This window comes from Halichoerus grypus, chromosome 2, assembly GCF_964656455.1.
Source record: "Halichoerus grypus chromosome 2, mHalGry1.hap1.1, whole genome shotgun sequence".
Taxonomy (NCBI): Eukaryota; Metazoa; Chordata; class Mammalia; order Carnivora; family Phocidae; genus Halichoerus; species Halichoerus grypus.
This window is the reverse complement of record NC_135713.1, coordinates 148901675-148918887: the sequence shown is the minus strand read 5'-3', so window position 1 is coordinate 148918887 and position 17213 is coordinate 148901675. Positions and strand designations below refer to the sequence as shown.

At 57.7% G+C, this 17213-nt stretch overlaps 1 protein-coding gene across 3 annotated transcripts in view; it reads right to left on the bottom strand.

Annotated features, from left to right (window-relative positions):
- The window catches only part of ZNF496 (zinc finger protein 496), a 29134-nt gene that overhangs the window by 10213 nt on the left and 1708 nt on the right, over window positions 1-17213 (bottom strand). For all 3 annotated transcript variants that reach the window (XM_078067706.1, XM_078067708.1, XM_078067707.1), the window contains exons 3-6: window positions 16695-16809; window positions 15946-16372; window positions 15423-15606; window positions 13712-13788 (exon numbers count right to left, since the gene is read on the bottom strand). In XM_078067706.1, the coding sequence (XP_077923832.1) occupies window positions 13712-13788; window positions 15423-15606; window positions 15946-16335 (651 nt within the window). In that variant the 5' untranslated portion in view covers window positions 16336-16372; window positions 16695-16809. The remainder of the gene's footprint in view (window positions 1-13711; window positions 13789-15422; window positions 15607-15945; window positions 16373-16694; window positions 16810-17213) is intronic.

Below are 17213 nucleotides of genomic sequence, written 5' to 3'. Positions count from 1 at the left end.
ATTGCCGGTGTTTTCTACGCATGTCCTTGCATCCGCCTCGATTTCTGGAAGGTCAGCGTCCGTGCTACCCGGGTGCGTTGCGGGCCCGGGCCGGGAAGGAGGGTTTTCTCAGTTAATCCTGTCTGGCCCCTTTGGACTCTTACTCCCTCACGTGCACACCTGATGTACCCAGTGAGCACGTCTGTCAGGCGCATCCTCCCGCTCTCACTTAGGTGCTCGGGCTCCTTCCCCGGATCACCGCGGAACCCCAGGCGTGTGCGCCAGCCCAGGGGGCCTGCCTACCTCCGCTGCAGGGCGGGCGCCCCTGGCCCCAACTGCCGGGCCTCCGACGGCCCCACGCAGCTAAGAGCGACCCGGCCACCACGTCCACAGAGCCGCGGCGGGCAGGCTGCACCGCAGGACCCCAGAAACCGCACCCGGGTCCAGTGACCTCATCCCGTGTTGTGTGAATTATGAAACAGTCTTCCCTTTCCAAGGAAAAAAATCACAGAGGTGCAGAGGCGCCGGCGACGCGCAGGAAGGATGGGGAACCGCTGGGTTAGCCTCCTAACGGGGCCCCCAGAAACCCTGCTGGACATAAGTGTCTTTCCACACCGAGCATCAGGGATCCCAGTTAAATTCGACAGTCAGCTTCGCACTTACTGGGTTTTGTTTCTGGGGTTTTCTTGGCCCAGGAACATCTCAAGTGTCCCGCTCCCCTGCGTCCTTGAGAATTTGGGAAACAGGTCCTCACGCACGCTGAGCAGAAACGCACGTCTGTGGACCCCGGGGAAGACGTAAGGGCACGCCCACCGTTCCTGGGCGGTTCAGAGACGCAGGCGGGAGCGTGTGGAGCACGCCGCGGGCGGAACCACTGAGCTTCCCCCGCACGCTTCTCCCCCGCGTCTGACGGCGCACCCCGAGCACGCAGCGTCTCCGGCGCTAGCTCTGGTGCGAGACCGTTCCTCACCACTCACACCGCGGTACTGACACCGGCACAACACACGCACGTACGTGTACAACCAGGGGCACTCACAGCCTCGGTCTGGGGTCGGCGCGCTCTCGTCTGCGCCCCGCGCGCGCCCACTGCCTGCCTCGGGGGCCCCACCAGATCTGGGGTTGGCGGGGTCTCGTCTGCGCCCCGTGCGCGCCCAGCCCCACCCGCAGGCCTTGCGGAGGGAGGCCGCCTCGGGGCCCGGAGCTGCGCCGTCACTGCCTCCCTTGGGGGCCCCACCAGATCTGGGGTCTCGTCTGCACCCCGCGCGCGCCCACTGCCTGCCTCGGGGGCCCCACCAGATCTGGGGTCGGCGGGGTCTCGTCTGCACCCCGCGCGCGCCCACTGCCTGCCTCGGGGGCCCCACCAGATCGGAACGCACGCTCCGCAGCGCTGAAGCCCCGTCGGCTCGCCCTCCCGTTCAGCTGCGTTCCCGGCACGCGTCCAGTCCACGGACTGCACTGAGGCGTTACTCGGAGCGCAGCGGACCCACCCATTCTTCCAGTGCTCCCCAACAGTCCGCAGCTACGGAGCGGCTCCGCAAGCTCTCGGGGCCTCCCCGTCCGTGCGCAGGGGGCTCTAGGGACACACGCAGCGCCGCGCACCTGCTTGTCTCCCCACGGCACGCCGCGGTCTGCAGCTCCAATGACCTGGTGCGCAGCGGTCCGACCGAGGACCACCCTGCTCTCGCCCCAAGAACCTGTCCTCCGGCTTACTGGCCAGTCTGCGTCTGTCTGCTTTGAACGCTTCTCTGTTCTCTTGGCCTGTTTTTCTGTTGTCTAATGGCTCCTTTTTCTGTTTTGTTTTTTAAACCAGCTCGTTTAAAATTGTGGATATACTTCACTCTTATTTTAATTTTAAAATAAAAGCATAATGTTATTTTAATTCTAAAATAAAAAAAATTCCGATCACTTTATGGTGGGAAAAAAAAATGGGTAACGTTAGCGGTATAGGATGAACTGCAGGAAAACGCTGAACACATCAGCACAGAGATAATTCTGATAAGAGAACTTGGAAGTAAACATGCGGTTTTGGAACAAAACAGACCCACACAGAAGAAGCAGTCATGACACAGGATTGAACAGGTAAAACTTAACCTACGTGAAAAAGCCAAATCCTAATCAGTGCGGAGAGGGAAAACATAATTTCTATCCAACATATTTGATATAGTTGGTTGACTAGAAGTAAAACGACATCCTGATCCTTGATTAAATTAATATAAAAATACAAAACCCTTAGGGGCACCTGGCAGGCCCAGTCGGTGGACTCTCAGCCCATGTCGGGTGTACCCCTCGCTTGAAACAAATTAAAAAACAAAATAAACCCCCCAAAAGCCTTAAAGTACCAAAAGGGGGAAAAATGGCTTTTGGGGAATAAAAATGAAGACCATACAGAGAAATAATGGGCAGACACCTGAAACTTAGAAACATGCACAGTAATGATGCAGCCTGAACGTGATTAAGACACCGGTGCACCCGGAATGAACGGGAAGGGGGCTGAGAATCTACCGAGCGCCTGTCACACAATCAGAGAGCCTTTCGTACCCGTTAGAGAAAGAGGGAAGCAGGTTCACCTTGACTCGTGCACGAACACACGGCTAGACCGACGTGTCCTCACCGACGCACTGGAAGGCAGGTGAGCTGTGCCAGCCATCTCTGACCATCCAGCAGGCGCTGGGAACTGCCGGCAGGAGCCCGTGCCCCTGCACTTACACCCCGAGAACCTCTGTCCCCTTGCTCTGCCCTGGGGGGAGGGGCTTTCACCGCCGCTGGACTCTGCTCACCTGGGCCGCCCTGCACCAGCCGGGGTTCCCCTCCATCCGCTGGGGTCACCTCCACCTGCCGGGGTCACCTGCACTTGCCGGGGCTCCCCTCCACCCGCCGGGGTCCCCCTCCGCCCTCTGGGGTCACCCTGCACCAGCCGGGGTCACCTCTGCTCGCCGGGGCTGCCCTCCACCCGCTGGGGTCACCTGCACCAGCCGGGGTCACCTCTGCTTGCCGGGGCTGCCCTCCACCCGCCGGGGTTCCCCTCCACCCGCTGGGGTGTCACCTGCACCAGCCGGGGTCACCTCTGCTCGCCAGGCCTGCCCTCCACCCACCAGGGTCTCCCTCCACCCTCTGGGGTCACCCTGCAGCAGCCGGGGTCCCCCTCTACCCTCCGGGGTCACCCTGCAGCAGCCGGGGTCCCCCTCCACCTGATCCACTCATCCCACATCTGATCAGGTCCCCCCACTTTTGGAGGACCTTGACCCCAGGACTCTCCCCGGATTTTCCGGGGGTCTCTGGGGACTCTCCCTGGTGCACTGATGACCTCCCCTGCAGGTGACTCCTGGGTGGGGACCCAAAGCCCGGGAGGGAACCTGCCACATGGCCCCTGCCCACAAGGATGATGGGTGTCTCCTCCCACACTTCGGGGGGACCCCTCCCTCCCTTCCTTCCCCCTGCAGCCCTGCAGCAGCCGAGCGCCCGTTCTCCCCGGACGACTGAAGGCCTCCGGCCAGGGTGGCTCTGCGGGGTGGTCTGAAGGTGTGAGGGTGCACAGGTGGGCTATGGGCACCTGGGGGGGTCAGGACCCCTTTCCCCGGCTCTCCCGCTTGGCCCCCCGAGTCTCCGTTCCCAGTGTGCGGAGCAGGTGGTTCACGGCCGGCGGGGACCCTGTCCGGAGCGGGGTGATCCCAGCCGCCTGGCTCCATCTTCCCGGGCCCCTCGTCCCCTTGTCCTACCTTCATCCACCACAAACCCGGTCCTTCACCTGCCTGGTTTTCGCGGAAACCCACCACAGCTCTCCCGACTCCCTCCCTTCTTAGCACCGCTGCCCTCAATACTCATACCCCTCATTCTTGGTCCCCTTTCTTTAATCTGTTAGTCGGTCTCATCTCGATTCCACCAATTCCATATGGGAAGGACTGTGCCATCGGAGGGGCCCCTCTCCCTAAATCCCATGGCCCTGGCCACCCAGGAATGTCACCCAAATGACCAAACCACACTCTGGTCCGTAACTGCACCCCTGCTGGACGGACCACCCCCCCTCAGCAGGAAGCAGCTACCGTCACCTCCACCCAATGCCACAGATCTGTCCTTGTCCATCTGTCCAGGGTGGGGGGCAGAGCCCACCTTCAGAAGCCTGAGTAGGACAGGCTCATCGGGCAGCCCGGCTCAGAACAGCCACAGGCCGGAGCGGACCAACAGGCCACTTACCACTGAGCACAAAAAAGGAAGCATTCCCTATGTCCCCAAACCTCCTCACCTTCCCCCGGCACCACAGCCCCCGACCGCCTCCTGGCACACGGTCTCCGCTCCGCCGTCCAGCCCCGCTCCCTGGCACTGTAATCAATAACCCTGTATCTGCTCTCAAACACCTGAACCACCACCTCGCTGGATCCTCCCAATCATAGGAAAGCCTTGGGATCTTCTGGAAAGATGTTATCCTGGTAAGTAAAATTAACATGGTCGCTGGCCAGCAAGCCAACCTACAAACATCAGCTGTATGGGAAGAATAACTGGAAGATGAAATTAAAATCAAAACAAAACAGACCACTTACAACATCAAAACCACGGACTTTCTAAGGAAAATGAATACAAACTCCGTATGCTGCCCGAACACGGAAGCATTGAACACGATTCTAGACTGTTACAAGGTCAGTTCGCCCCACAACGACCTGTAGATTCTAGGTGATCCCGCACAAAAGCCCCACGGGGCATTTTTGAAAAAACTGATGTACTAATTCTGAAATTAATAGGGACTAGCAAAGCACTTAGAGCAGCGGAAAGAATTCTGAAAACAAAGAATCAAACGGGAGGACCCCACGACCCCGCTGCAAACCTTACTATGAAGTTATGGTGGTTTGGCACAAAGAATCAAAGCACGCATCAACCACGGTGCCGTCCAGAAGCTCAGATGTACGTGGACAACTGATTTTTGACAAAAGTATCAGGGCCACTCAGTGGAGGAAAGGAAAAAAATTTTTTTTAAAAGATTTTATTTATTTATTTGACAGAGAGAGACACAGCGAGAGAGGGAACACAAGCAGGGGGAGTGGGAGAAGGAGAAGCAGGCTTCCCGCCGAGCAGGGAGCCCGATGCGGGGCTCGATCCCAGGACCCTGGGATCATGACCTGAGCAGAAAGCAGACGCTTAACGACTGAGCCACCCAGGCGCCCCAGGAAAATCTTTTATATATCAAGATAAAAAAATAACCCCACAACTCATATCAAACACACAAAAAATAACCTGAAATGAATCAAAAACCTAAATGTAACAACCCACAACTCTAAAACTTCCAGAAGAAAATTCTTTTTGACTTTGGGTTAGACAAAGATTTCTTGAATGATGAAAGAAAGAAGTCGATAAACTTGAGCTTGTGATAATTAAACACGTCTGACCTTCCAAAGACACCATTAAAACAAGGAAAAGGCAAACCACAGGCTTCCAGGACGTGTATCGGACAAACGACTCTCATCCAGAATACATGATTTGTATAAAGTTCTTAAAACACGGCCAGACGGGCGCCCGGCTGGCTGAGTGGTAGAGGGCGAGTGCTGACCTCAGGGTCATGAGTTCGAGCCCCACGCTGGGCGTAGAACTTACTTAAACCTACACGGTAGACAAGGAACCCAGTCAGTACACAGGCTATCTGGACGCTTCACAGAGCACAAGAGGAATGATTCACAAGCACACGGAAGGGTGATACGCTTTGTGAGTCAACACGGAAACGCAAACTAAAACCGTAACGGTTACTTTAATGGCCAAATGCATACTTTGTCAGGAACAGCAGGCAACGGGGAAGATGGGCATTCCCTAGGTGGGAGTGCAGTGGTGAGTCCCCAGGAAAAACAGCCGTCCTCTCTGGTGTCATCGATCACACCCTTACCCTCCGACAACTTCAACCCAGGAGAAATAAAAACATACATCTGCAGACAGACATACAAACGTTCCAGAAGTTCCTTCATAACAGCCAACGATGGAAGTGAGCGAAATGCCCGTGGACGGGCTGTCACCACCCGCGGATGCCACTCGGCGATGAACGGGCATGCGTGAGTGATGCCTGGGTCCCCGGGCTGGGTAAGAGGCCGCATACCGTATGAGTCCGTTTAGTGCAATTCCAGGAGAGAAGCTCCCGCTCGGTGGCGGTGGAGAGAGGCCCGGGTGTGAGGGCCTGGCTCCCCCGCGCACGGGCGCCAGGGTGCCTCTGGGGGGACGCAGAGACGCTCCCCATGCTCACGGGGGCGACCAGCACTGCAGTGCACACACTTGTCAAACACTCTGCAAGCCGGACGCTGAAACAGGTGCTCCGTATGCAAATTACAGCCCCAAATTAGACTGTTCTTTTAAAGTAGGCTCCATGCCCAGTGTGGAGCCCAGCGTGGGGCTTGAACTCACGACCCTGAGATCGAGACCCCCAGCTGAGATCCAGAGTCGGCCGCTGAACCCACAGAGCCCCCAGGCGCTCCTCAAAATTAGCTTTAAGGAAGTACAAACAGAGCATTTTCCACCGCCGTCCGCAGAAAATGAGAAGACGCTCACGTAAAACCACACGTGTGCGATGATCACTATACGCCCCGCCGTGTGAGGCGTCAGCCCCCAGAGACCCGTCCTCCGTGGGTGTGCGTGCATCTCCTGCAGAGCTCACCGCGGCTCAGCGAGGGCCAGTCTTCACCCGTCAGGACGGTCCGGGCCGCGACGCACCGGGAGGGACGCTGGAGGAGGCCGTGCGGGGCCGCACACGCTGCACAGAGCGGATGGCGGGCCGCGGAAGCCACGGGCTTGCCGCAGTCAGCTGTCGGTCCCAGGGCGGGTCCCAAAGGGCCACCATCCCCACACATGCCGCTGGGGCGTCGGGACTTTCCAGCTGACGGACACCGAGGAAGGACACCACGGAGAAGGCGCTCTGCTCGCCCGTCTCTGCCTAAAGCCAGCACGGTTCTTCCTGGACGAGGCCCCCTCGCCTCTCCCCTGCCTGGAAGGGCCAACGGGCCCGTGGCCCCCAGAGAGGGCAGCACCCTGGCCGGCCTGGAGACGGCATGACAAACGTTACCGAGCAGACCTTGGTGTCCATCACCGTCCACACACGTGGGCCTTCCCCGCTTTACCAAACCCGAGCGCGTCCGGAGCTCGCTCCTGCTTTCTCCTGAACGCACCGCGCCGGCCAACGCTCTGGGGACGTGACCGCCCGCTTGGGGCCCCCCCGGCGCGTCCGCGAGGCTCCGCGCACGGACACACACGCAGGGCCCCCTTCCCTCCCGCACGCACACACGCGCACGGACACACGCACACACGCGCAGGGCCCCCTTCCCTCCCACACGCACACACGCACAGGGCCCCCTTCTCTCCCGCACACACACACGCGCAAGCACGCACGGCCCCCTTCTCTCCCGCACGCACGCAGGACACACGCACGCACGGCCCTTCTCTCCCGCACGCACGGACACACACGCACGGCCCCCTTCTCTCCCGCACACACGCACGCACACGCACGCACGGCCCCCTTCTCTCCCGCACACACGCACGCACACATGCGCATGCATGCAGGGCCCCCTTCTCTCCCGCGCGCACGCACGGCCCCCTTCTCTCCCACGCGCACACGCGCACGCACATGCACGGCCCCCTTCTCTCCCGCGTGCACACGCACGGCCCCCTTCTCCCGCATGCCCACACGCACGCACACGCACGACCCCTTTCTCTCCCACGCGCACACGCGCACGCACACGCACGGCCCCCCTCTCTCCCGCACACACGCAAGACACACGCACACACACGCACGGCCCCCTTCTCTCCCGTGTGCACACGCACGGCCCCCTTCTCTCCCGCACGCCGCCCAGCGGCGGCTGCGCAGGCCGGCACTGACCCGGGCGAGCAGAGGAAGGGGATTGCTCCCCGACATCTGCGGACGAGGAAAGCACGGCGGCACCACCGCTGGGGACACAAGGGACTCGGCTGCCCGCCCGCAGCGCCCGCCGCCTCTGCGGGCTCCGGGGAAACGACGGACTCCGAATCGTGACAAGACTTGCGCACCCCCTTCCCTCAGCCTCGGGCCAGCGCCGAGAACGCACCCAGGCCTGGGACGACGAACGAAACCCAGTGCGCACAGAGCCCAGCCCCGCGGCCCCGCGAGCCGGATCGCGGACGCGCCCTGGCCCGGCCCAGAGCCCCAGGGGACCCCGCGTGGCACGGACGCGCGCCCAACAGTTCGGAGAGTGAAAGCCAATTCTAAACAATCTCCTGCAGAAATCCAGAGCGGACCCGTCCCGATTCATCCTGCGAACCTAGCATAACCCTGATACCAAAGCCAAAGACGGTGAAGACCAGTGGCTCCAGAAATCCTTAACGAAATGTGGGCGACCCTGGCACTATGCGGGGGTCAGGGGCACAACCCTCCCCCTGCAACACAATCTATGTATACCTTCTGACATCCCCCGAACTTGACGTAGACAGTCGACAGATACATATTTTGTATGTTGTACGTATTACATGCCGTATTCTTACAAGAAAGGAAGCAACAAGAGGGACTATTATTAAGAAAATCATACCGAAGAAAAGGCACATTGATGGTACTCTACTGTATTTGTAAAAAATGCACGTAAATGGACAAGCACAGTTCAAATTCGTGTTGTTCAAGGGTCAACTGTAAAAGCAAATTCGGCACTGTACCCACAGAATGTTACTCCGTGACCAGAAGAGGTCCATTCCAGGGATTCAAGGCTGGTTCGATATCCACAAATCAATAAATATAACCCACAACATTAACAGCCTACACAAAATCCACATGACCAACTGGAACAGAAGAAGTTTTGACAAATTTCAACAGCCACCTGTTACAATTAAAACTGCAGGACAACAGGATCGAGGAAGTTTCCCAACTGCATGAGGAGTATTTCCAGACCCCTGCGGCTGCCGTTGTCGCGGATGGTCAAAGACTGAACCCTTTCCCGCTAAGCCCCGACACGGTGCTGGAGTTCTCGGCTGAACGAAGCCGGGAAAGGGACAAGACACAGACCGGAAAGAAGTACGACTGTCTTTATGTGCAGACAGCGTGATTGTGAACACAGAAAATCTAGAGCACGCTGTTTAAAAACAAACGGATGCACAAATCCAGCAAGCTCACAAGATACAAGAGAAACCTACAAAAACCGACTGCACTTCTTAGACAAGAAGTGAGTATGTTGTCATCAAAGTACTAAAATGATAATCGTATCATTTGCAATTGCTCAAAAAATGAAGTACTTAGGTATAAATCTAACAAAACATGAGGGCGCCTGGGTGGCTCAGGTGGGGAGTAGGACACTCACTCTTGATCTCCGGGTTGTGGGGTGGAGCCCCACCTGGGGTGTAGAGATTATTTAAAAACAATAAAAAAAAAAAAAATCTTAAAAAAAAAAGAAGTAAATGGAGAGGCACAGCACATCCACGGACAGAATGAGTCAGAAGGCAAAAATGTCAATGCTCCCCAAACAGACATGCAGGCTTAACAAAATTCCAGCAAAATCTTAGTTAAGAGTTTTTGTGGATAGGGACAAGATTATTCTAAAATTTACACAGAAAGCAGTGGGACTGACAGAGATAAATAATTAAAAAAAAAAAAATTATACAGTGGGAGGAATCAGTACCTGACTTCAAGACCCAGTGTGCATGAGACTACAGCAGTCAAAAGACGAAAAGGTGGATGACCCCGACGGAAGAATCCGGAACAGACCCACAGAAATGGGCTCAAATGAGGTTTGCACTCCGAGCGAGGAGGGAACCTTCCAGCACTCACGGCTGGAGCAAGCTGGCATCTGCTCCCCAAATCAGAGACACCTCAACCCCAGTCCCACACCGGATACAAGAGGGACTCCTCATGGGCTCCAATGTGAACGATCACAGGTCCTGGATTAAATGCAGCATGGACTTGAAGTGTAAGATGTTTAATGACGTGACTTTTAGGAAAAAACAGCAGGAAGTCTTGGGGATCGAAGACGAGGCAAAGGGTTCTTAGGCTTTACACCGAAAGCATGATCCTTAAAAAAGGAAAACCGCAGAGCCTGGACTAAATCCAAATGAAACACTTTCGTGCTTCAACCGTACCTTAATACAAAATAAAGTAAAATAAAACGATTGAAACCCTGGAGGGAAAAACACAAGACACTTTTGCTCTGCTAAACACCGTGAAAAGGGATGGCAAGACAAGCCCGAGAATGAGACACACACCCAACGAAGAACGAATCTCTAGAACATACACGGAGCTGCCGAAACACCTGCAGAAACGCAAACGGAAACACGTCAAGGGAGAGGATACACAGAGCCACCGGGTCAGCGCCTGACTCGAGGCCGAAGCCCGCGACCCTCAGCGATGATCACGTACACCGCAGTAAGCTGGCGGCACAGAATCAGAGGGGCTGAAAGAAAACACCGTGCCACCGGCGGACAGTGGCCAGGACGTGAGAGTGGGCGCCGCTCACACGGCGCGCGGGAATGTCATGCCACGGTCCCTCTGGAAAAGGATGCGGCAGTTTCTCACGGAACACGCACGTACGGTACAACCCAGCAAGTGCGAACCTGGGGCTTCATCCCCCAGCAAGAAGGTGATGCTCCCACGACGGCCCGCACGCCGGTATCTACACCAGCTTTGTGCAAAATGACCCCAGACTGGAAACAAACCGGCGGTTTCAACAGGGGAATGGTCGAGCGCACTGCGGTGCATCCGAGCCGTGGAATCTCACCGCACACAGCAACGCATGAGCCACCGACACCTGCAAAGCCCGCCCCCACTCCACTGCTGCACAGACGAAAGCACTCAGTCCGAAGATGCAGGATCCATTTACAAACGTCGTGGTTGGGCAGCCCGAGGACGGAGCGACACAGGCGTGGGCCCGCGATCAAGGGCAATGGGAAGGATGGCTCCGGTGAGGCGCATGTTCTGCATCTTGTGTGCATCCACACCAACGTGCTGGCCACAACCCTCTACGGTATTTTCCCCAGACACGACCGTGTAGTGTGATGAGTACAAGGGAGCTCTGTTCTTTATGGCCGCTGCAGGAGAATGCAGTTATCCCCAGAAAGAAAAAGATCAACCATACGTTTATGTGTGCGTGCCCGTGTTCACAGCAGCATTGCTCACGGGGCCCGCGAGCTAGACGCAGGCCAAGTGCCCAGGGACAAGGGAGTTAAGAGAACACATTACATGCACGCTGCACAGTATTATTCAGCTCAACAGAACACATTATGTACATGCCGTGCAACTTATTCAGCTAACCAGAACGCATTATCTACAGCCGGGCAGTATTATTCAGCTAACCAGAACGCATTATCTACAGCCGGGCAGTATTATTCAGCTAACCAGAACGCATTATCTACAGCCGGGCAGTATTATTCAGCTAACCAGAACGCATTATCTACACGCCGGGCAGTATTATTCAGCTAACCAGAACGCATTATCTACAGCCGGGCAGTATTATTCAGCTAACCAGAACGCATTATCTACAGCCGGGCAGTATTATTCAGCTAACCAGAACGCATTATCTACACACCGGGCAGTATTATTCAGCTAACCAGAACGCATTATCTACAGCCGGGCAGTATTATTCAGCTAACCAGAACGCATTATCTACACACCGGGCAGTATTATTCAGCTAACCAGAACGCATTATCTACAGCCGGGCAGTATTATTCAGCTAACCAGAACGCATTATCTACAGCCGGGCAGTATTATTCAGTTAACCAGGACGCATTATCTACAGCCGGGCAGTATTATTCAGCTAACCAGGACGCATTATCTACAGCCGGGCAGTATTATTCAGCTAACCAGGACGCATTATCTACACACCGGGCAGTATTATTCAGCTAACCAGGACGCATTATCTACGCACCGGGCAGTATTATTCAGCTAACCAGAACGCATTATCTACAGCCAGGCAGTATTATTCAGCCAACCAGAACGCATTATCTACACACCGGGCAGTATTATTCAGCTAACCAGAACGCATTATCTACAGCCGGGCAGTATTATTCAGCTAACCAGAACGCATTATCTACAGCCGGGCAGTATTATTCAGCTAACCAGAACGCATTATCTACAGCCGGGCAGTATTATTCAGCTAACCAGACGCATTATCTATAGCCGGGCAGTATTATTCAGCTAACCAGGACGCATTATCTACACACCGGGCAGTATTATTCAGCTAACCAGAACGCATTATCTACAGCCAGGCAGTATTATTCAGCTAACCAGACGCATTATCTACAGCCGGGCAGTATTATTCAGCTAACCAGAACGCATTATCTACAGCCGGGCAGTATTATTCAGGTCAACAGAACGCATTACATGCACGCCGTGCAGTCTTACTCAGCTCAACAGAACGCACTATCTACACGCGGTGCAGTATTATTCAGCCTCAGAAAGGAAGGAAAGCCCGTCACGTGATAGTGTGACCAAACCTTGAGGACACTACGGTGCATGAAACAAGCCAGTCAGGGAGACACAAACGCTGTGAAGGTGTAACTGCACTTGCACGAGCTACGAGGAGTAGCCAAATTCACAGAGGAGGCAGAAGGGCCGTTTCGTGTGTGTGGGGGGGAGAGGGGAGTTATTCCCTAACCAGCAATGGGTTTCCACTTCGGAAAATGAGACAGTTCTGGAGACTGTCTGCACGACAGTGGGAACGTAGCTAATATCGCTGAATGCGTAAAAACACTGCTGTGCGTTAAAAATAGTTAAGATGGGAAATTTTATGTAATATGTACTTTACCACAATTACAAATTTAACAAATTTCAAAACGACTCTGAAAAAATAAGACCTTTGTGACGGTGACTTCCAGCGCCCTGAGCAGAAACTGTCTTTGGTGGAGCGAGCAGACGGCGCTGACTCACCGAAATCCGTCTTCCCGTTGTACGGGAGCAGACGGAGACTCAGATGGGTGCTGGGCTCGTTGGATGCTAGCTCACAGCACCTCTCTGCACGTCATACCAGTCAGAAGTCGACCTTTACTAAGAAACGTGTGTTTCACCTCCTTTGGGTCAGTCTGTTCCACAGCTGTGATGGGACACGGCCGATGCTGTGGATAAGGCTTGAGATACAAGAGCCCCTGGATAAGGCTCAAGGGGAATGGGGGAATGGGGGAACGGGGGGACGGAGACATCCCGAGCCACGTACCCACTAGCTCCTCCCCACCTTGAGCCGACCCCACTCCTGGGTCCCAAGTCCCGTCAGATGCACGGTGCTGGAGGCACACCTGGGACCCTCAGACAGCGCTCTGTCTGCCAGGTCCACACCTCATGTCACCCACGTCCCCAGGGAATGAGACCACATCGCCTGCCAGCCAGGGGAACATGTCAGGAAAACTTCCGAAGGAGGCATTATGAGAAGCCGCAGCCAAAGGCAGCAACAGGGCCGGAAAAGAGGGAGCGAGACCACCGGTCGGACAGGCTCTCCATCGCATGGGGACACGCTTGCAAAAGGAAGCCTTGCTTGGACGTGTGCAGTATCACATGGGAACGTACCACGGAGACTCCCGGACAATGCGCCCGGCTGTGTATGGTACTGCAATGACCTGTGCCTTCTCCCTCCACCTCCCAACACTCCGGAACACAATCAGTGTGACAATTGGGACAGAAACGGGTACGCTGTGCGGTCTCCCATCTTTCACGGGGGGCCCTAGAGTGTCCAGAGGACGGCACATGGAGATCCGAGGCCACCTGCGCTCCACCATGCTGTGTGTGCAGAGGGCAGTGGTTTGGGGTTCAGGGGCTCTGGTGGAAATCACTCACCGGGGGCAGCTGGAGGGCCGTCACCTGCTGTGCGTCCCTCAAACTCGCTTCCTGAAGAAGGGGGGTGTCTTGCAGAACTGAAAGAGAGAGGAGAAGCGTGTCTTTCCGCACCCGCAGGAGGCGGCCCATGAAGAGCACCTGCGAACCACAGGGATTTCCGTCACTCTGACGCCATCGGCCCGCCCACCCTCACCCCGGGCCCCTGGCACCTCTGCGCCGCTGTGGGAGGAGTCCTCTCCCGCCTGGACCCTAACACGTCGCAGGCGGGGAGCCACGCACCTGGCCATGGGGCTGCCCCATGAAAACGAGCTCCTTCCTCAGAAGGAGGAACCTGCTCCTTCCCCAGGGGAAGGCTTGGAGCACTCGCGTCTGCTGGGTCGGGGCCAACCCAGGAGGCTAAGCCTATGTCACATGCTGAATCCCCACCCAAGCTGACGCTAGCGTCCGGTGTCCGTCCCCTGCAGGGCTGGGCCACGAGCCTCCACCACAGTGAGGGCGAGTGACCGGGCGAGCTCAGCCAGCAGGGACAGGTGGCCGTCCCCGCTGAGAGGCAGCCTCTTCACTCTGCCGCCCCTCACGCAGGCTGGGCGGGCTCGCGTGTGGGAGGCCTGTTGTGCTTCTGGTCTCGTACCTGCTGCATTCTGGGCAACGGTCTACAGCCCTGCCCCACCCGTCCCCGAGAGAAAGGAGCGTATGGACACCGTGGAAATCGCCCTGGAGAGCCTTTAGTCTCCACCGAAATGTAGCTTTTTAGGAACACCTGCACGATGAGGAACTATATGGCTTTTACCGCAGGCTCCCCCCAGTGACCAATCAGGAACGTGTAACCTCGGGGTGTGACTGCACCCAGAGATAAGGTTTTCCAACGGGTAACTGAGCTACACTGAGGTCCCACGGGCAGGCCCTGGGCCAGTGACTCACGTCCTGATAAAGAGGGATGAGGACATGGACGGACACAGGGAGAAGAGGCTCGTGAGAAAGCCACCCGCGCCCCGATGGAGAGCGCTGGCCCCCCGGAACTGAGAGAACATGCGTTTCTGCTGTGGGAGCTGCCCGGGGCACGACGCTGGTCACGGAAGCCCCAGCGAGCCAGTGCGGCCAGCCGCCCTGACGTTAAAGCAGGGAGAAGCTGGAGACTTGCACAGAAGGCAGGTGAATTTCACACAGAGAGAAACTTAAGATGCCTTTTTTTTTGTTTTATCTACAAACCTTACTACATTACAAAAGACCACAAGCATGCCCCCCTGGCTATTTCCCCGCTGTAGCCAGAGGACAACGTGGCGAGTCCACCCAAACCAACCCTCCCGTGTGGAGGTCACTGCCACCTGCCAGGATGACCATGGGCAGCCCGGGGCCGCTGCTCTCAACAAACCCAGTAAGGGTGACTGACTTGTCACTGGGGACTCGCCGCCAGTAAAAGCCATACGGTTCCTAATCGAGCACTGATGGTGCCTGGCTGGTCCCCAAGCCGACAAGGCCCGCAGACGCACCCTCCAACAGGTGGGCAGTGGTCCCCGTGCGTGGGCCGAGCACAGAGACGAAGACAGACGTGCTCCTCAGGGTCTGACCGAATCGCTCTGGGGAAGGACCCAGACCCCGCACACAGCGCGTTCATGGCTGTCCCGTGGATGAGAACGAAACACTGAGGCCGGGCGCCGCTGCGAGGGCACAGGGTGGGGTATGCATGCTCCCCCACCCCCTTGGCCGGTACCTGGATCCCCACTGAGCTGGCCTGGCGGTCTGCTTGGGAGCCCGGGACCCGGCGCCAGGGCCACAGGCTGGGTGTCCTGGCTCTTGGCGAGGTCGCCCTGGGCTTCTGCCGGCAGCCGTTCCTGCTCCGGGTCCGGAGGACCGTCCCCATCCTCGATCACCACGGGGTCCTCACAGTGCTTGAGCTGCAATCCCAGGGAGGGTGTTTCAGGGCCAGGTGGACAGGTCCCCGGCCAGGGAGGGCTGGTGGCTGAGCCAGAAACTGGGCCAACACCGTCCCCCCCGGGCCTGCCGGGGCCCTTCCCGGCGGAGCACGGGAGGCTCACACAGGGCCCCTCAAGGAGCGGAACCCGCTGTCTTGGGACACCAACTCCAGCGTGAGCCTCACCAAAGCCCGGAGCTCCAGATGGAAACTCTCCCCCCGGCCAGGGGACACATGATGCTGCCGAGCTTCCACGTCCAGGGCAGCCCCTCTCCACAAGCGCCCCCGCCCCAGCCAGCCCAGCGCAGCGCCCTGTGCTCACCCACTGCCACGGTCTCCCCGGTTCCCGCTCCAGAGCCTCCACGGCCGCCACAGCCTGGTCGCCGCTCTCGGGCTCCTGGGCCCGCACCCAGCCCTGGATCTCCCGGGGCAGGATGGCCAGGAACTGCTCCAGCACCAGCAGCTCCAGGATCTGCTCCTTGGTGTGCCTCTCGGGCCGCAGCCAGCGTCGGCACAGCTCCCAGAGGCGGTGCAGGGCCTCCCGGGGGCCCGCCGCCTCCTGGTAGCGGAACCGGCGGAAGAGGCGGCGGGAGGACTCGGGGCTGGGAAGCTCCCCCTGGGGGCTAGGGTTCTCTCCCGGTGGGCTCCTCATTTTCCTGGGCTCCTCACTTTCCTTCGGAGCCAAGACTCGGGGGCACAGGGCTGTGGGCATGATGGGGTTTGATGGGGGTCAGCAGCAGAAGACGACCCTATTTCCAAACAGAAATCACTGGCTTCAATGTTCCGGTCTGCTGTGGTAGGTTCTTGGGGGTGGTGTTGGGGAGTGTGCAAGAGCCCACAGAGACCAGCCCTCGAGAGAAGGTCTGGGCCGCGCGGGAGGGGTCCGCGTGGCTGCCCCTTACACGAGGGGGCGAGGGAAATACCACCCCCGCCCCCACCGCACCATCACGTGATCCCCCTCGCTGGGTGACCAGACACACAAGGCGGGGAGTCTGGGAGAGAAGTGCTAGCAGGACAGGACACGGACGGGGCCACACGCAGGACACAGATGGAAAGAAGGCGCCGTGGTACCTTTGGTGGCCAGGTTCTGGAACAGGACCTGAGACGCACGCGCCGAGCAGGACGTTATCTTGAGGCTTTGGAGCCAAAGTTGCCGTCCTTGTCCTTGAGACTTTTGCAAAAACAGCTGGGAAGATAAAGGCAGACGTGCTTGGGAAGGGCATTCAAAGCAGACCCGGGACCAGAAGTCAACCCCGCGGGTGGCCGGGCGAGCACTGGTGGGTGCTGGACAGAACTGCAGACGAGAGACGCGGAGAGAGGAGAGACGGGGAGAGGCGAGAGACGGGGAGAGAGGAGAGACGGGGAGAGGCGAGAGACGGGGAGAGAGGAGAGACGGGGAGAGGCGAGAGACGGGGAGAGGCGAGAGACGGGGAGAGAGGAGAGACGGGGAGAGAGGAGAGACGGGGAGAGAGGAGAGACGGGGAGAGGCGAGAGACGGGGAGAGAGGAGAGACGGGGAGAGAGGAGAGACGGGGAGAGAGGAGAGACGGGGAGAGGCGAGAGACGGGGAGAGAGGAGAGACGGGGAGAGA